General features: G+C 41.9%; 1 protein-coding gene across 1 annotated transcript in view; it reads left to right on the top strand.

The window, feature by feature from the left end:
* map3k10 (mitogen-activated protein kinase kinase kinase 10) overlaps positions 1-21,251 on the top strand; it is a 38,086-nt gene that overhangs the window by 5,057 nt on the left and 11,778 nt on the right. Inside the window, exons 2-3 of the mRNA XM_061828104.1 lie at positions 19,063-19,243; positions 19,337-19,485. Of these exons, the coding sequence (XP_061684088.1) occupies positions 19,063-19,243; positions 19,337-19,485 (330 nt within the window). The remainder of the gene's footprint in view (positions 1-19,062; positions 19,244-19,336; positions 19,486-21,251) is intronic.

Genomic DNA, 21,251 nt, shown 5'->3' with positions numbered 1-21,251 from the left:
TTTTGTCTCAATTTCTTTACGTTCCCATGCACTTTCATGAACAGTAAGAGTTGGGCATCTAATGCGATGCCATTGGATCTCCATTCCACATGACGTTGCTTCTGTGCCACTGAGTCATTGCAGCTTCTAGCCTGTATCGGCTGCTGCAATAAATGTCAATGCCCTAATTTAGGCTATTGTCTGCTTGTAAATTATAGCAGAAAAGGAAAGAAAAGCAGCAATGTTTAGTCGGGCTGGCTCTTGTTTAGAATATGTATGGTTTGTAATCATTAAGCACCATTACAGCCACTCAAAGAGGTGTTCGTCTTAGTTGTCTGGCATATCCTGTTGGGGATGGGAATAAAGAAACTGAGAAGTGAAAGGTGCTTTTTTTCTCGCACTACCTTTGGTCCATTCTAATCAAACTTTACTTCGTATTCCGCTCGGTGCACGTTGCTTGGTCAGATGTGAACACATTAATTGAGCTTGAATGTGTACTGACAGCTGGTCCGGGATCATTGACTGTTGCAAACAAGCTTAGTGTGCCTGTGTTGAATGATCAGCCCCAACCTCAATCATTATCATGACTCAAGGGCGGCATGGTGTGTTGTGGTTCGTACCTCTGCCTCACAGCCGGCGATCTGTTTTGAATCGCTTGTGCGGGTTTCCTCCGGGTCCCCACCATATTCCAAAAACATGCATGTTATGCTGCTTCAAAACGTTGTTTCGGGTGGCCTGACAAACATGTTTCAGGTCACTGTGGACAAAATAGGACGGACGTTAAAGTACGCGTGGGGAAGGTTGCGGCCAGACGTGACAGGCTGTGGATGCCTGGCCAGATTTTAAACTGCCCCAAAATTTGCCACGGCAGTCACAGTGCGACTAAGAAACCTGGTTAACTGAAGTAAATTTGTATGAACGTAAGCAAAAGTTACAGGGTGGAGATTTCTGGGCGATATGGGGAGGAGGACTTTCTGTCAGGGGTGATTGGAGTGACGTGCACAATTTAAGATGGCTCACAGGGCATTTTGTCTGATTTTTTTTTTTTTTCTTCTCATTTCAACACAATTTTTTTTATAATACGCTAGTGTTTATGATAGTCGTGTTGTCACGTTCAATTACTGCACATCCCGGCATGTGACGGTTAATGGGCCTGGCGGGATACGACGCCTTGTGTTCAACTATGGTCTGACATGGTGTGTGCGCAGTCTGAGAGTGAGTATAAAGCTGGGCTCAGTAGAAGAGATTCTTTCTAGTGGTCACAAAAGTGCTCCAAAGTGTGCCCAGCATGCATGTTTTCAAACCTTGACAGAATATAAGAACACTTTTCAGACCTTGATCAGAACATGAGAAACATGATGATTCCTCAGAACCTGACCAGCTGTGAAGGAACATACTGGCATTTGGACCAAATTTGAGCATTTTCCTCAATTAGGATCAATGTTACCCAAGGCTCAATATTGAATTTTTTTCCCCCCAACATTATGCTAAGAAAATGATCATTGCTGACAAATCGTAGAAATGTTAAACCTGATCAATATCTTTAATGGCAAATTGTTGTATGTGGGCAGAGCCACAGACTCCTTGATTGCGACTTGAAACGGAACGATAACCAATCTGGTAACTGGCTGAAGCTTATGCTGTTGCTGGACATAAATTGAGGATCATCTGGTTTAAGTGGTTTGTATTTGTGTCTCCCAAGTCATTCTCCACAGTAAAAATGATAAGACCAGTTGTAGTCCTGCACAATGTTGTCACCTCACTTAAGTCTTTGGGGTCCTTACAGCCCATGGACTTGTGAACCGTGAGTGGGGAAACTAATGGAAAAGAACAAGAGAAGGAGTGAAGGGGGTAAACAGTGGTTCATCTCCGTTTTGGGTTACACCTCAGCTCATTGTCCAGGTGCACTGCTCTCAGGTGTCCTCTTCAAACCACCGACCACTTGGCACAGGTGCGCTTGCAGAGCAGCCCCCAAGCCTCTCCTCATGCTTTCCTTGGGTTCGGAGCTCAGTAAACAATGATGCATCCTTCTTCCATGCCTGTAATGACATTACTCGTTGCGTAAATTCCTGTATTTTTCTGAGTTTTAGTTTTTTGGATCACTCATGCGTTCTTCAGAACTTATCCACTTGTAGTTTATAAATTAGCAAGACTGTATTTTCTATAGTCTCTCTGCCTTTTTAACCTTGTGAGACTATGTCTGGGGGATAATCTGATTACCATGACCTCCTTTTGAGTAATGTCACATCATGTTTGTGAGCGGGCCAGTCATTGACCTCGTGGTCATGCTTTATCTGTCACCCTGATCCCGCATCAGCCTCAGGTTTCCCACAACGTAGGGCACTGGTCCCACTTGATTGCATAAGGACTATATACAGTTATACAGTCGACTCATTTGATGTCAGAGAGGTTCATCATATATGCTAGTGAAATGGCCTTGACGTAACAATTTTAAGAATGGTAAAATGTGAGATGGGAAAGGTGCATCAGGGGAAAAAAAAGTCGTTAGGCCCGAGTTTTATAATACTATCCAAGATTGGCATTAGCTTATTTTGACATTTGTACAAAATTCAATCAGATTTTAACCCAGGATGCCAAGTATGATTCATCCTTACCAGGCTCTCCCCAATCTGTTATTTACCCTATGTGTTATTTTATATTAACCCCCCGATTGGCAGTTTGCACCCATATGCAACACAAATTTAATTGCATTATTCGCGGAGAATTTGAAATGGAACACAACAAACAACTAGGGATAAAAGCCAATTAAACGTGTATATTAGTGGGTGAAAAGGAGTATGATTTTGATCAACTATTAAAAGCATGAAAATAGTTAGCTGACCATGTGCCAATAGAGTAAATAATAAAAGTGTAGCTCAGGCCAATGGAGGCATCTAATAATATGTGTTCATTCCACCCAGCTGCAGAAATCAAACATTACTTTTTTTATTGATTTGCATAACAAAACAATACTGTAACTGATACTTCATTTTATTCCTGCATCTTTACATTACTTCTTCCTTTCTCCCATTTTCCCTCATTTTAAAAATTTTTCTTTTCTTTTCTGCGCTCTGAGCAGTAGAAGTTGTTTTTGACATGTTTACAAAATTCTCTAGGGTCAAATCAATAAATTCCTGCTCCTCCCACAGTATGTGATTGGGGGTGAGGGAGGTAGACTTATTTGATATTATCATTTGCTGTAATATTAACTGTGGATTTTTCTTCATTAGAATCTATGATCTTAGCTGCTCCATTTCAGCATCAGTAATCATAACTAGTAGTTTTATGACTGAACATTTACTGTACCCACAGTGAATATTACCTAATGGGCCAGCTAGCACTGGTTAACACGGCGGGGCTTGTGCTTTGCACGTCTGAGGTTCAAGGTTTGAATCTCAGGTCCAGCCATCAAGTGTGGCGTTTCCATGTTTTCCCAGTGCTTGGGGTTTTCTTTGGGTACTCTGGTTTCCTACCACATTCCCAAAAACATGGTAAGGCTATTAAAGATTCTAAATTGCCTACAAGTGTGAATGTGAGTACCAATGGTTGTCAATGTGTGTCCTGTAATTGGCTAGTGACCAGTCCAAGGTGTATCATGCTTCTCTCCACAAAGTCAGCTGGGATAGGAATAAATTCTTCCTTGACCCTAACAAAGACAATCGCAATAAAATTGGAGGGATGGATTTTAAATATTCATATAAAGTTCTTGTTTTGATCTCTACACTTGTGTGTTTTTATGCAAAATAAATAGTGAAAAGACTTTACTTAAAAGTGCTTATGGTGTTAATAAATCCTTTATGATAGCCACAGTTTCCTGGCATTCGTCACTGTGGACAAACACTTGCCCTAACACCCACAATATTTTTTAAAATGTACAGTAAGATGCATGCATGAGGCTAAAAGAGCTACTCAGGCTGACATTGCATGCTGTTTTTACCGCTTCAAATGGGCCCCATGTTTACATAGTCAACAATAATCTGAATTGAGGGAGACTTTGTGTCTTGAGGCAGGCATGTTGAGTATGTTTTTCCTTTTTTTTTTTTTTTAGATAAATAGGTTTCATTGGAACGCAACACAAATGAAGATTTTAATGTAAATAATCGGCATCTTGATCTTTTTCTTTTCTGAGAGCCTATACTCAAAAGCAATAGTAACACTACAAACAAGTGCCTTAATAGCTACTAAACAGATTAGCGAGGCGAGATATGGACTGTGGGTCTATACAGTGTTGCTGCATCTGGCTGTGAGAATATAGAAGAGTGAGACAGTTGAGGAAAACGATTAGAGGGGTGGCCATTCCCGGGAGCTAATCCTTCAGAGAGACAGTGGTTGAGGGCGACACAGTGACTAACTTGGACGAGTGTGAGCTAGAAATGTCGAGACTGCGACTACTGTCACGTCTCAGCCTTTAACGTTGAATTGTTTCATGGCCCGAGATTCCAGTTGCACCACAAAAAGACGTGACTTTAATAGACCACGATTGAGAATTACCTCTATCTAATGAAATGCAATACTATTTTTATTTTTAGATGAAAATCCTTTATGTAACTAAGGTAAATAAAATGTTGTTTAAAAAGCTCTCAGTCCAGAGGTACACCATGCTGTCAATCATACATGGTCTGTCGGGCAGTTATTGTTTGAGCCCTATGAATTGTGCCCAGCAATAAGGGCCCCTCCAAAACATGTGAAGTGACCAACAACAAGTTTTACTGAAAAGGATGCTTTTATTTCACCAGTTTTAAGATGCTTTATAATTCACCCTGAAACAATTTAATTTAACTTCATGCCCAGTTTTTGTTTTTTTTTAAGCATCCTCTGCACAAATTTTGATTGAGGCCCACAAATACTGCCTAACAACAATTGGCCATGCCAAATGAGTTACATGACCAGGAAACTTTGTTATAGACCTGGTCGGCTAATCAGCCTCAAAGTTCTGAGGTTCAGGTTTCGTATCTCAGCCTCACCATACTGGCCTTAGTTTTGTCAAGGTTTTTTGGCTTCCTTCCTTATTCCAAAGACATGCTCTTAGGTCCATTGAAGGCTCCCACATCACAGGTGCCAAACTCAAGGCTCGGGGGCCCCCACTTGATTTTATGTAGCCCGCAAAGCCAAATCTAGCGTGTCAATTTCAATTATTCTTGCAAAAATTTGTAAAAAAAATTCAAAATGTCATGCATCATAGATGATAAAGTTGAGATATTACAAGCATTTTTCTGTTACCGAACACGAATAGATGAAAAACACATTACCCTTGATTTCTGATTCCAAAAGTGGATCATAAATTGATGATGGAAATACAATGAGGCGATTAAATATTTGTATTGTTTCACAGTCTTAATGGCCCGCTGAGGGAAACCGGAACCACTATGTGGCCCCCGAGAAAAATGAGTTTGACACCCCTTCCCTAAATTGTCCATAGGCGTCAATGTGATTGTGAAAGTCAGCTAGTGTACGCAACGTCCCACTCTCGTCTGACCCTAGTGATGATAAACAGCATAGAAAATGGATGGATGGACATGGTATTATGCATACAAGTTTTAAATGAATTAAATGAGCAAAAATGTTAGCCCACCACTGGACTGGGTGTCAGTGAGGGCACTTTCATACCTTTTCCACTGTATATGGAGAGAAAAGCAGATTTTATTGCTGCGAGCTGTTAAAGAATTGCAGGTATGACTACACCCCAAACTGCGTCCTCTCTTTTATACAATTAAATGCTGCTTCGTTTTACTAAGTGTGGTATTAGTATCACTGTCCTCGTGGATTGCAAAACAATTGCAAGACAGGCTGTGTATTCACGTCCGGCGTGTTTGGCCAGTTGTACAGTACCGGCGCTGAGTATGTGGCATTATGCGCGGATGGAGGTCGGACAGCAGGACACGCTGACGCTTGAGCGGGATCCCACACTCTCCATACCACACGCACACACAGCACAAACACATGTACACATCGCCACAGAGCAACAATGACCCCATTCTCACACCGCTGCCCAAGACAGAAAGAGAGCATGGCTCACAGGAGCAGAGGAGTCACAGCAAGGGAATAGGAGGAGGAGGAGGACGAGGAAGGGCGCTGTCGAAGCAGCCATGGGCGACTGCAGGCAGGGAATGAGAGAGTGGAGTGTAGAAAACCCCTGGAGGCTCGAAAGGGAATGGAGTGATGGATGGATGGATGGATGGATGGATGGATGGATGGGGGAGGGAGGGATGGATGAATACAGCAATGGGGACATGTAGAACACCAGTTTGGCTTTTGTGTTTCGGGTAACATTGTGAAACATACCGCAGGGCACAATGTGCTAAGGAATTGAGGAATAATGGCGCAAGCATCTTCGGTTTGTGAATTCATCATTTTAATTGATCCAAAAAAAAAAAACCAAGAATTAAGGATGTCCCGTGGAGTATATCTCAACCCCCGTGACTTTTGCCCGTTTTAGAACATCTACGGTTCTTGGCGCAGCCATGAGCTGACATTATCCATTTTTGGGTCAAAAAGATGAATATGCAACAAGAAATACACAGTTGATTATAAGTTAGCCATGGCTTCAAATTCGCAATTGAAAAGATTGCATTATTTGAAAAGAAACACATTTTTAGGGGAGTAAAAGTACTGGAATGGATTAGAGGAGAAATCTGCTTGCAATAACTGCATCAAGCCTTTTAGCCACTGCCACCACCAGTCTGCTTTTGTGATGCTTTTCCAGGTTGTTTATGCGTTTTAAATTTGCCGATGTGAATGCTGCAAGATACATATTTCATGAATGCAGGTTTCAAGTGGAATATTAACAGGATATCACAATTTTTAACCGGAAATTATTAAATTATCACACTCATGGGTCAAAATCACAATGAAGTGCCTTTTGTGTTGTCATAAGAATCACTCATTTATCATAAATATGTAGTGGCATAATGAAATTCTAAAGTCTTATTACAAGTAGACAAACATTTGCATACAATCCAGTACAATGATACCTCTTGTAATATTTCCTTTTTCATTGGATGTACTTGATGTTAGTATGTCCCACACACTGCTCTGATAACTACAGTGTGTTTTAAGAGGTTTACTGATATTACATTAAAAAATGTCAATAACACTAATCCAAAAAGGACAATCCTGTCACCCAATGTATATATATATTCAGCACTTAGATGCATGTATGTTGTCTGTTTGCACTTATTTTTTTTTAAAGTGTGGAAGCTTGACCTATATGCATTTTCAACAGCTTAACATCTGCTTAATACAATGAATGTTAAGTTCAATCAAAAATATTACCTTTTTTTGTTGTTGCTGAATTAGGGAAGTAGGCGGCATTATTACACGACTGGTTAAATCACAGTTCTAAGGATCAATCCTGGCCCCACCTGTGTGGACTTTGCATGTTCTCAACGTGCCTGCGTGGGTTTTCTCCGGGCACTCCGGTTTCCTCCCTCATCCCCAAAATATGCAACATTAATTGTTCACTCTAAATTGCCCCTCGATGTGATTGTGAGTGCGACTGTTGTCTGTCTCCGTCTGCCCTGCGATTGGTTGGCAACCAGTTAAGGTTGTACCCCGCCTCTTGCCCAATGGTAGCTAGGATAGGCTCCAGCACTCCTGCAACCTTTGTGAAGAGAAGCGGCTCAGACAATGGCTGGATGGATGGTGATTACCTTGGCTTGGTCACAGATAACATTTCAACATTTTTCTCAGAAAATTGAACAGGTTTGCATATGTTTACCTATAGCCCGTTGAAATAAAACACTTTTAACAGATGTTTGAATCACACCGCTCAGTATTCTCAGTGTTGTATTCTCACTCACACCAATCAATGGCTGCGAGAGCACAACACAGTACACGTACATGCTTTCACAAACACACAGACACACGCACACACACTCACACATCGTTCATGATTATTTTCTCCACTGGTCAATAAACAGTTGATTGGGTGTGCAAAGGATTTGCTTTCACCTGCCCTTTTGCCCTTGATGCTCAAAGTGCCCCTTTGTCATTTTTTTTCTTTCTTTAAACGTGTGTGCGAATGTATGCAAGCCTGTTTGGGGGCCTTTCATCAATAAACAATGATGTAACAGTGTTGAGGGGTGAGCGGCTTGTAGGGTGGTGGTGGAGCTTCACAGCACCATCTACAGCGCTCCAGGTGTTTTTATTGTTTTTATTTTGGGAACAACATAGGTGTGACATGTACACATAATGCTAAAAATAAGTGTGATTTGCACACACAATAGTAATTGGTGTGTTTGTTATCACTCAAATGAACACATCTTGGCTAGAAACTTTACTTCTTAAGTCTTTACATCAAGTGACTTTTCTGATTCTGTTTTCATGAAAGGCCTGCATGCTCTGCAAAACAAAGCAGCAATCCATCCACTTTGCTTCCCAAATGAAAACATGTAAAATCTAAAACCTTAAATTTTCCACAATTTCTGTCTGACTGTCCCCTAAATTGGTGAACACACAAAAGTAGGTCAACAGACTGAATCCAGGCTATGTTGAAGATGGCTCACTCATCAACGTATAACCTTTAGGGTTGGGGAAAAAAAAAAGAAATCGGGCAGGAGTCGGGACACAGCCTGAACTGGTTGCCAGCCAATCGCAGGCCACATGGAGAAAGACAATAGTCGCACTCACGATCACTCCTAAGGGCCATTTAGAGTCTTCGGTTAATGCATATTTTTGGAATGTGGGACGGCGAGAACATCCAAATTCCACACAGGTGGGGCCAGGATTTGAACCCGGTCCTTTGAACTGTGAGGCAGACGCTCTATCCAGCCACACCACCACGCTGCCTTATTTTATATTCACGCAGAGTTCTGAAGACCCGTTTCCCATCTGTGTGAAGTGTGGATCTCCATGTGGCTATGTTGGTTTTCTCCGGCTACTCCCACTTCCTCGTACATCCCAAAAACATGCTTGGTGAGTTAACCGAAGACTCTAAATTGCCCGTAGGTGTGTACCAGCATTAAATTTGTGGTTATTTGTATGTAGCCAATGATTGGCTCTCGACCCGTTCAGGGTGTACCCCTGCCACTCGGCCCAGTCAGCTGGGATAGGCTCCAGCACGCCTGCATGTTTGTGTTTGTGTGTATATTATTAGGTATGGCTTCTTTTTTGGAAGTTATTGCGAACTGTAATACTCCTCACATTGCTGAATCAGCCCGAATCTCACTTTGGTTCGAGTGGTCAAATTCCAAAAGCCAAGAAAACACTCTTGGTGACCACTTTCCAAATCTGTCATTGTTTAGTAAATACGTCTTGTAGTGGGATGATCAAACGTATGAAACAATGAAACAATTTTCCAAAGGTGTTTTCAAATGTCAACAAAACTGGCAGTGCATGGGTGAAGAAGGACCCAGTTTAGTCCAAGTCCTTGAGAAGATGGAATTCAGTCAAGTTGGCTGAAATGGACAGTCTTCAATTTGGCACCGAGGTCTGCCTACACTCTGTGAAGGCCGCTTTATTTATTCTTTGCCCCGGAAGCAAGGTAGACAACATCTTTCTCATTCACTCACTGTTGTACGTCCTGGCCTTAGAGTATGTTGACTCTTCTATTAGGGGTTCATTGTTGTTTTTCTGCCAGGGGGGAGCCTGGCACGGCGAGTATCGACTCCGGCCAAACGGAGCGAGTGCCAGGCATCCTGCTGGCCCACGGCTGCTTTGGGCACACGCATCGGGGCACTTTGACAGCAAGTGGCTCAATTTATCGTATAAAAATATGGAACTTCTCTCACGTTTCTGTGACGACAGTTTAAGATAAATGTACTTGATTCAAAGTGGTGTCCTTTCCCTCTTCCTACACCACACACTCAATCACGTTTAAAAGCTCCGTGTCTTCAGCAAGAGAGAGGCGGGGCGGTCTAGTCGCACAAACCTGGCAGCTGCATTTGTGTACAGACAAAGTGAATGACTGCAGGGTGAGAGCGTGCTGCAGCGACAGTGCTCTGGAGCGCAGCCCCGCCGCCTAGTACTGGTCCGTGATGAGCCAAGGTGGGGTATCGGTGTCACACACTGCATGGGAAGAAACCCACCAGATGCCCATTATGGCTTCATTTGGAAGTAGAACAAGGTGGAATAACAATATTGCTATGGAATACAGTATAAATGTTGCACAAGCAAGGTAGTGGTGGGAATTGAAATATTTTACCAATGACAACACAACAACATGCACTGTGCATTTTAACAAGCAAATCTCATATTTTGAATACAAATGAAGTCTGACGATTAGTGTCACAATGATGTTGCAAGATACATATAATGAGGTCATATTTTAAGTCAAGGGGTAGTGACTGAATATTTCATAGGCTGATCTTGGGTTGTAGCATGAAAGCATCTAAGTTTAATTTTGTTTACCTGCAATGATTTTAGAACTAAGAGCGGCAAGCACTGGCCTGACAGTTCTGAAGTCCTGGGTTCAATCCCGGATCAGCTTGTGTGGAGTTTGGATGTTCTCCCCATATGTGCGTGGGTTTTCTCCGGGCACTCTGATTTCCTCCCACACCCCAAAAACATGCATTAATTTGAGACTCTAAATTGCCCCTAGGTGTGAGTTTAACTGTTGTCTGTGTCCATATGCCCTCCGATTGGCTGGCAACCAGTTGAAGGTGTGCCCCGATTCCTGCCCGATGACAGCTGGGATTGGCTCCAGCACTCCCGTAACCCTTGTGAGGATAAGGGGCAAAGAAAATGGATGGATGGAAGGATGGATGTCTCTATATACTCTATGTGCATGTATATATATGTGCGTGCATGTGTGTGTACAGTATATGTATAGATAATTTTCATTTTTAATAATATTTGGTTAAAATAAAACATTTGAATCACAATTGCAAGATGTAATGACATTATCACGTATCAATACTCGGTATCGACCAGTACTCAAATGTAAGTAATTTCTACTTGTACTCAGTCTAAAGTGGTATTGGTGCATTCCTTATCTGAAGTAAATAAATACTTGCCAGTTAAAATTGTTCAGTACAAAAATACCTTTGTAATTCCAGTATGTACAATAGTGTACTCGTTCACATAGCAGATGTGGGAACAATGCTGAGGTGAAATGGAGTCTGTCTACAATTCCTAAACATATTTGCTGCCTGCATGGATGAACAAAAATATAAAATGGCAAAAATGGGATTTGGCTATAGAGTATTGATACTGTATCACAGGAGTGAGTGGAAAAAAAAAAAACCATTATCGCCTAAATATTATTTTGTCCTGGTACTGATCCAGGGGCATATGTTTTTGTTCGGGGGGGTTGCTTGATGCATTCCTGGCCTTGAACTCTCAGCGGAGGAAGGCCGGAGGAGAAAAGTGGAGGGCGACATTGAAGCACAAAGGCACGTGCTACGTACTGCCAGCAGAAAGACAAAAGCCCTCCCTCCAGTCATTTCTCCTCTTTACCTCAGCAAGGCCGCATCTTTTCATCCCCCCCCATTGTGTCCTCCATTTCGCTTGTGCGTGTCCCTTTTCTGCCCAAATGTCAGTTTCTTCTTGCTCTTACCCTCCTCCTTCGCCTTGCTGTTATTCAGATGTGATATCTCACCCTCCTTCCTTTGCCCTTCACGCTCTTCTTCTTCATCAAGACAATCACACTTTTGGCTCGTCATCCTCTTGCTCCGCCCTCAATACTGCCTGCTTTTTGCCAACATAATCTACCACTTTTCCATCCTCTTTCTATTTTTTTTTTTTTTACACCCTCTTGTTCAGTTTCTTCTGGGTGTTTTGCAGCGATGGGGAGCTGGGATGGCTCAGCTGTGGAGTGGGCAGACTGGAGGGAGTGTGAAGATGATTATGATGATGATGATGATGGTGATAATGGGGTAGAAATGATAAGGTGAAGAGGTGCTCAGATTGAGCATAGTCACTTAATGCCTTTGAAGTAAGAGAAAGTACCTCTAATAATAGTAGTCATTATAATGAATTGTTACATTTTTTTAACATTGTCTGATAACGGTGGGAAACATAATAATAATATTAATAATAATAATTCTATTTATATCGCACTTCAAAAAGGGGACACGGCGGAGGAGCTGGAAAGAGTTGACCTCACAGTTCTGATGACCTGGGTTGAAATCCTGGCTCTCCCTGTGTGGAGTTTGCACGTTCTCCCCGTGTCTGCGTGGGTTTTCTCCGAGCACTTCCGGTTTTCTCCCACATCCCAAAAACATGCAACATAATTGGAGACTCTAAATAATTAATTATTTTAAATCATGTTTGTCCTGCATAATTTGATTAAATACAATAGTTTATAGGGCTATTTTTCAACTTTAAAATTATGAAAATATTTTTTATTTGCATTTTATCGGGCCAGATTGGACATTTTAAGAAAGATGAGAAAAAGACAATTGATACAAGTGTTTAGTTATTGGGATGCACCTGCACTTTCATGAACGTAGTCATATAAACTTAATATCATCAATGTGAACACTTATTTTTTGGGTTTAGGGTGGTGAATAAGTGGTATCTGGTCATTTTTGGGGTTTCTTTTGGCTGTTGGCTGTAGTTTTCGATGTATTTATTGGCTTGATTTTTCCATCATTTATGTGGGAACAATGCAACATTTATCTTACTCAGGTTCATGATTTCAAAACTTTCATTATGTCAAATTAAAACGCTACAATAATGTGAGGGTTTACCTTTGGTGACACGCCTGCTCTTTTTGTGACCTCCGCCCTTGTTTCCATAACAACAAGTAGATGACACAGCGCTTTAGCCAAAACAACACATCAAGTTGTTTGACATGTCCTTTCCTCACACGCACAAACTACAAAGTATATGAAGTCTGAATCATTTTAACTGCGGAAGCAGAGAGACTTAAGGTTTGTACTGTGGGCGACGAATAGAAAATTTTTAATACTCAGTCGGCTGAGTATAAGCACTTCAGAAAATTGATTCATGGATGGATCTATAATTAACTAGCCTCCATTTGCCATGATCTGTTAAATCTTTTTTCTTAATACAAATTCTAATTTAAGTTAGTTTCTTTGAGGTGGATAGCCACAGGGAGCAATAGGCCCTTTGCTAATAATTATGCCCAAAAATTATGTATCATTATGAATATACAGGGTGGCACAGTGGAGCAGCTGTGTGAATTTCCCCTACGTGTGATTGTGAGTACAACTGTTGTTTGTCTCCATGTGCCCTGCAATTGGATGGCAACCAGTTCAGGGTGTACACTGCCTCGTGCTTGTTGACAGTTGGGATAGGCTCCAGCACTCCCTGTGACCCTTGTGAGGATAAGCGGCTAATCAAATGGACGGATGGATGGATATGAATTTACATTTTTGTAATAGTCATGTATGTTATTCATACTGTGCTATGAAAAAATATGTTTTAAAAGGTTATTAGCATTAGTAGTATATTATTTGTTGGTAAAAATGAGAATTTTCATTGAGCTAAAGTAAGGGTGGTCAACCTCCAGTCAGTACGAGCATTTGATTCGCCCCTCCCCAATTAAATTCTCAAAATAAATACATACAAACAAACAACAACAAAAAACGTTTTAATTGTATCAGCAAATCCTTGCGGTAGTCAAGTGTGGCATCTTTTGCCTCAGGCAGCTGGAAAGGTGAAGCCCCTTCTCACACAACAGTACTTGTACTTGTAGCTTAACATTCGAATGCATGAGCAATAGACCCCTCCGTACAGGGCACATAACCACACCTCCTGAAGTGACGTCACGCCACGTGCGCTGACGTAAGACAAACAGTAAAAATGGCAAATACAATACATTCTGAACTGAGACAGACTCTATGCTTCGGATTTCATTCAAATCAACCATATATTATAGATTCTAAATACAATACATTCTTAACTGAGAGAGACGCCATGCTTCTGATTTCATTCAATCATTCACACGTAGCAATGTTATGCTAGCGGAGAACGTCTCATTCATTTATACGAGACGTGTATTAAAAATCACATTTAGGGCATATCTTCGTGCAAACAGTCTAGTTAACTTTCGGCTGCGAGCCAGCAAGAAACCGACATGTTTGTGCAGTCCGATCATCGCTAAATATCGCTTTTCAAAGAATAAGTGTGTCAATTGTTCACACGTAGCGATGTTATGCTAGCGGAGAACGTCTCATTCATTTATACAAGACGTGTATTAAAAATCAAATTTAGGGCATATCTTCGTGCAAACACAGTCTGGTTAAGCTTCGGTCGCGAGCCAGCAAGAAATCAATACGTTTGTGCAGTCCGATCATCGCTAAATATCGCTCAACAAAGAATAAGTGTGTCAGTCGTTCACACGCAGCAGTGTTATGCTAGCGAATAACTTCGAATTCATTTATAAGAGACATCTATTGAAAATCAAATATAGGGCATACCTTCGTGCAAACATGTGTTCCGGTTGATATTAGATGGATTTAGTTGATGATGCGGTCTTCCACAAAGTTTGATCCATCGAAGGCATTTTTCGTACTGGGTCTTCCTTTTTGGAAAGGGTACGAATCGAACTCCACCAACTAGCCTTTCAGGATACCTGTCGTCACTATTACAAAGTCCGTGACTACACCTCTTAACCATATTTTTTGTTAAATAACCCAAATACGCGATAAAACGCTAACTAAACCTATACTGGACCATGCAATGTTGTCTGAGAAAATGGCGGGAGCAAAAACGGGCTTTGGTTTCTGCAGATTTCTGGCCTCTGATTGGTCAGCGACGCGGATTGCGCAATATCCACGGAGGGGTCAATTAGCGGCAGTAACCGAAGGTGCAGCGAGTCAACACTCCGATGGCGGCGTCTGCAATCTGTGCCTTTATTTCTTCTCGATGGGCTAACTGTAATACACTTTATTTTGGAATCAGCCAGTCCTCCCTAAACCTCTCAAAATGCTGCTGCTCGTTTCCTAAGAAGAGCAAATAAGAGGGAACACACAATTTTCATCATATTTTTTTACTGGTTCTTGAGGACCTTACTGACACTGAAATGTTTTATCCTGGCAGGAAAAGCTTTCTATCTGCTGCAATGCAATGTGCATTGTACTGTGGGGGGAGCGAAGCCCGTTGGCTAATGTATTACCTGTGTTTAATGCACTGGCGTACAATGTTGAGGTGGGGGGGTGGGTTGTGGGGTTACATTAGATAAGAGTGTCACTGCTGACCCGGTTGCATTTCTCAACACTCATTGAGGGTTCATGGTCCGAGGGTGGAGGAAGAAAGAACATTGAATTCATGGTTATGTCTGAATTTGGGTGAGAGGCGACTTCAACCGTCTCCTGGCTGGCAGCCGATTGAAGGGCGCATGCGCACAACCAACCTTTCACACTCACAGTCACACCTACGGACAAGTTAGTCTTCAATTAACCTACCATGCCTGTTTTTGTAATGTGGGAGGATGCCTGAAGTGCCCAGGAGTAGAGAAAGAAAACCCACAAAGGTGCAAATGCTACACAGCCAGAACAAAGCCCAGATTTGAACCCACGACTTCAGAACTGTGAGACAGAGATGCTCACCGCTATTTCACTTGAAATTCCCACCACTGTAATAATAAACATATTGCTACATTACTCCATCAAAATTCTGCGTTGTTACCTTTCTATTGGCGGAACATTAGATTCACATCTCATGCAGGTTGGCGACGGTCATAATATCGCGGCTTCGACTATTTTCCAGCTGTATCGAAATATGCAGGGATGCTTTTTATGTCCTCACAGGTGTTATTTCTGTATCACTGCTGAACATAAACAGAAAGCGGAAACGTCAGCGCTTATGAACGTAAGAGCGTTAAAGATGTTTGCACCACGTGTGAAACAACAACAATGACGACTCACAGTCCAGATCAGCACATTCATTCACAGGCCTTTTTCCCCCAGAACTTTATTTAACGATGAGGCCCACATGCACATGCACATGTTTTGTACATACACTACTCCTTGTTCATGGGACTTGTGAAGGACCACCAAAACAAAGCGTGTTGGGCAGGTGGACGCACCCTCGTCAACGTGCAAACTCCTCTCTCTCTCTCTCTCTCTCTCTCTCTCTCTCTCTCTCTCTCTCTCTCTCTCTCTCTCTCTCTCTCTCTCCTCTCTCTCTCTCTCTCTCTCTCTCTCATGCGTCCAGAAAGAAGTCAAGCCCAGAGGAGGAGATCAGCTGCTTCTCTCACCAAATAGAAAGCATGACCCGAGGACTTGCTGGTATTAATAAATGAGACGCTCGCACATGTTGACTCAGAGGACATTTTTTTTTCATTTTCTTCGAGATATTAAAATTGTGAGGGGAAAAAAAACTTCCCTTTTACTTTTACAAATGCACCACCTATAAATAATTTTTTAATGCAGGTACTGTTGCAGGTCCCTACAATTTATCGCCTTACAATAAATTACAAATGTCGTAAACGTAGCATGAGTATGGCCACAATAACCGTAACATCTGTTGAGCAATTTTCTTTACTGCTTGCATCACACCGATGAATATATTTACCATTTGAGGATTAAAATGAGTCAGTACAACCTAGTGGTTATCACGTTTGCCTCACAGTTTTGTGGTTCTGGGTTTGAACCTCTGCCGCGGCTATCATCTGCGGACTTTACGTGTTCTTCCTGTGCTTGTTTGGGTTTTCTCCGGGTACTGCAGTTTCCATTCACGTTCCAAAAACTTGCAGGCTAAATCGTGTATTTGAGCTCAACTGAGAAAGACGCCATCTCACCTGAGACTAGCGTGACGATAAGTGTTGTTGAGATCATGCATGGATGATCATGAAAATGAGTATAAGGAGAACTGTAAAACAGTTTTAGAATTGGCCGAGTAGACTGGTGAATCGACAGTCTTTTGAAAAATGCCAGATTGTAATACAAGATGCCAAAAAGGCATGATTAATGATTAGTCAATGTCAAGCTTTATTCAACAGAGAGAACAGATAATTATTGATTATAATTAAAATACTTACCGGATTGACTTTATACCAATCAGCTAATTCAGTATAGTTTTCAAGCCATCAATCACACTTGACTGAATTCAAGTGATACTTTTTACACAAATGCGTAGATCTCAATTCATAACATGACTGAAAGTGTCAAGCGCACAATGTATTTTATCTGTCATGCATCACATCTTCCAATGAGTCACCTGGACGAATAGACTGTGTAAAACTAAAACAGGTTTCTCCGAGAGCTTGTGGACAGAGAGGCACACCTTTTATCACGTAAAGGGTTTGCTGTGTGTGTAATGAGGAGAGCATGTGTATGTAAACAAAGACTCTGCTATTTGTGTGTGAGTGTGTGGGGGGGCTGAGCTCTGCCAACCTTTGCATAAGCCCTCAGATAAGAGTGAGAGCAAAAAGCCAGCCTCCACCTGCCTTCCCCCGTGCTTGTGAAGTGTGTACACTCAAAATATTTCCATAGTCGACTCGCATGCGGAAATGTGAGAGGAAGTCCTCCGTGGCGTACAGTACGAAGAAGAGCGACGAAGAGGGATGAGAGGAAAAGGTTGCAGTACGTTGTGCACATAGACAAGACTCCTCATGATTGAGGTTGTGCAATCCCAATTGCAATGAAGTTGGGACGTTGTGTTGAACGTGAATTAAAACAGAATACAATGACATGCAAATCATGTTCAACCTATATTTAATTTAATACACTACCAAGATGGTGTAACGGCGGATCAGCTGGTAAAAGCGTTGGGCTCACACTTCTGAGGACCCGGGTTCGATTCCCCGTGCCTGCATGGGTTTTCTCCCTGCACTCCGGTTTCCTCCCGCATTCCGAAAACTTGCAACATTAATTGGACACTCTAAATTGCACCTTGGTGTGATTGTGCGTGTGGCTGTTTGTCTCAATGTGCCCTGCGATTGGCTGGGAACCAGTTCAGGGTGTACCCCGCCTCCTGCCCGTTGACAGCTGGGATAGGCTCCAGCAGTGCCTGCGACCCTCGTGAGGATAAGCGGCAAAGAAAATGGATGGATGGACTTGCGAGCAAAAATTTGAAACTCGAGTGCTGTGTGTTGGTAGTAAGTCAACTCACTCCACAACAAGCAACGGTCAAATAGTGTACAATTCTTCAAAAAGAGGCTTCAAGCTGTTTATTGCCCTTCCAAGTTCATGTTTTCAATGTCAAACTAAAAATAAACATCAAACAAAGGGAATTAGATCGCCGTATGACTTGGCAACCTGATGACATCGCCAGTCTCCGCTGGTTGCGGAGTCGTCTCCATGACCTCTCCTGGACTGTCCAGGAGATGATCCGGGTCGCCACAATGAAACGAAACATGTCCGACTTTTGTAGACTCCTCTATACGCTCACTGTAGCTTAATGTCACAAAACTGCAATCAGTCATCACCAAAATGTATTTTGACTTATGCCCACTTTCAGCTGTGAAAGTATTACAAAAGTCACCTGATTATTTTGGACTTTATGAATATTTTAGAGAGGGCTGTTGTCCAGCTGCCAAATGCACAATTATAATTTGATCAAGAGTAAGCGTTTTTTTCGTCTTGCGCTCTGTAGCCAATTAATATTTATTTTACATCTGTGTATTTAAAAAAAAAAACGCCCATAATCGGTAATGTTTTTATTTAAACTATTCGTACATGTATACAGTATATATAGACATACATCAGCGACTTCTGGGTGAATTGGTCGTGACATTGTCTGGAGACGTCTCCCTGACATCTTCCGAGTGAGAGCACAAACGGTATTTTGTTTCCCCGGGTTAAAGTATGTCTATGTTACACTGCCCCCGAGTGGCAAAGGCGCACACACCAGACAGATCAGCACAATGTCTATTGACTTGAACCACAAAAAAAGGCAATATCAATTCAGTTTTCTACATTCTATTTTATGATTTATGATTTAATTTCTGTATATTTTTATAAATGACTAATTATAATTCCTCTTCCTCAGTGTCGATTATGAATGAACATTATTATATTTGCACAAAGCAGAATTTTGTAAAACAGCTCTGTATTGCGTGTCATAAGAATGTGTATAACAGGTTTCACCTGTGTGTGTATTTTTTGTGTGTGTGTCACAGTGAATATCTTTAGCCAAATAAGTATTTTAAAATAATGATTCAGCATATTAGAGTGTTATTTGTGTCCCGTATTAAGTGTCATGTGTGCGCTCTCCTCTCTCCCTCACCTTCAGTCCTCATTCTGGAGCCGGTGGAGCGCGACGACCTAAGTGGGAAGACCCTGAAGATCACCGACTTCGGCCTGGCACGAGAGTGGCACCAGACCACCAAGATGAGCGCGGCAGGCACATATGCCTGGATGGCGCCCGAGGTCATCAAGCTTTCCCTTTTCTCAAAGAGCAGTGATGTGTGGAGGTAGATGCAGCACTCTTCTTTGTGTGTTTTTGCGGGTTACCTCGAAACTTCACGTTGTTGTGCATGCGTGTGTGTGTTTGTGTGCTGTCATAGTTTTGGCGTGCTGCTGTGGGAGCTGCTCACCGGCGAGGTTCCCTACAGAGAGATCGACGCACTGGCCGTGGCCTACGGCGTGGCCATGAACAAGCTGACACTTCCTGTCCCCTCCACGTGCCCTGAACCTTTCGCTCTGCTCCTTTCAGGTAAGTTGTAACACGCTGTGTGTGTACATTTATGGCGGCACGGTAGGAAATGAATGACTGAACGAATGAGCAATGTATAACATGTCTGCAAAACCCAAGGAGCAAGTATGGTATCAAAACACCTTTAACTCAAGACTGGCATTGGTTGGCCATTATAAGCATTCCAGTTTCTAATATGGCCTCGATAACAGATAAATTGCCCACCCCCTACCCTAGATTGGCATGTTTGGGTCTTTGGCTCCAGAGTCTTCATAACTTCTCTGGTTTAGGCAAGATTTAATCGTAATTCCCTTGAAGCATTAGTTAAACGGTCCACTGACACGTAAAACATCGCTTTTTGTATGTTTTTCATTTTAAAACAATTCAGCCGGAATGGACCATTCCATTTTTTCACCACGTGTCAGGATGTTGTATATAGATTTTTGCAGCTTCCACCATGCCAATCCTCTCGAGGCATTGGTGTTGGAGAAGAACCAGGAAATTACGTTTTTTTGCAGATGCCCACACTGGCGGGTTTTTGTGTTTTTACCTGTTTTACTCGCAGGAAAGTAGCAGTTTTTCTCTGCATCTTACCCAAAAGGCCGGCTCGTTATATTACTGGATTTCGCTCGAACACTCGGGAGAATGGATTCACTTTTCACACTTTTCCAAAACACCCGGCTCGTTGTGAAAAATGGATTGCACAGGTCCAAAAGATGAGAGCTTTGTGGGTTGTAATTGACAACCAGGTGTGAATAGAGCTATTAAAAAATAATAGTTGTGGGGGACTAATTTGTCTCACAGTTTACAGCATATGTTATGTGTAAATTTAGAATAAATCCCATTGGTCAAACCGGCAAAATAAAACAAAGCCCTTGTATTGCGTTTAAGACAATTTAATCACACACAATACAATATGAGACAGAACAATAACAAAATGGAAGTACAAAGACAGTTTAGTGGCGTGTAACACGAGCTAACTAGCTAACTAGACATATAGTCACCAAACTTGACAAACTTCTCCGAAAGCAGCAATAATAAAAAGCTCCATCTGCGTCCAATGATGTAATTCTTCTCTCAGAATATAACAAAAGATCCGCGTCATAATAGCTTCAAAAAGTATGTAAGTCAGGGGTGCTAAAGGTGTCAATGTGCGTGGCCCGGCGTTGTTGTCGGTCACCGGCGAGCGCAGCGTTGTAGCCCATGCGGAGGTGGATCGGGTGAGGAGGCATGGGTCCTCCTGAGTATGTTACATACACAAGACTTGTAAAAGAATTAGGAAATCAAACAGTTATAGGCCTGTCATTTTTAATATTTCATCGGGTTGCTTGTCCGTCTGTCAGGGAGTCTGTTGTTAGTTAGAAGTAATAATCTGCATATCATCTAAATATGGCTCGAAACAATAGGATCATATTGTACCGGTCACTTCACTCGATTGTGAGATGTTCTCTTCTTCGAAAAGAGCTTCCGTGTCAGAAGTGGCGTAGGAAAAATCCGAAAATCTCTGTCGTTCGTCTCCCATAACTGGTGGCACAGCGTCTTCTCAATGGTAACTGTCCCAGTGTGACACGTGCAAATGACGTTGCAAGCAATATGGCTACCACTGGGATGTCCATTGAGACTTTCGCAACTTTGCGCATGAATGACACACTCCTTTTTTTTTTTTTTTGTATAGACATTGAAGTGAATAATATTATATGTACTTTTCATAACAATATCTATTTTAAAATATAGATATATGGCTCTCATTGGACCTTGAAGTGTGTTTGTGATTGTTTCTATGTTGC

This window comes from Syngnathoides biaculeatus, chromosome 8, assembly GCF_019802595.1.
Source record: "Syngnathoides biaculeatus isolate LvHL_M chromosome 8, ASM1980259v1, whole genome shotgun sequence".
Taxonomy (NCBI): domain Eukaryota; kingdom Metazoa; phylum Chordata; class Actinopteri; order Syngnathiformes; family Syngnathidae; genus Syngnathoides; species Syngnathoides biaculeatus.
Note: the sequence above shows the minus strand (reverse complement) of the source record. Positions and strands in the feature narration are given on the sequence as shown.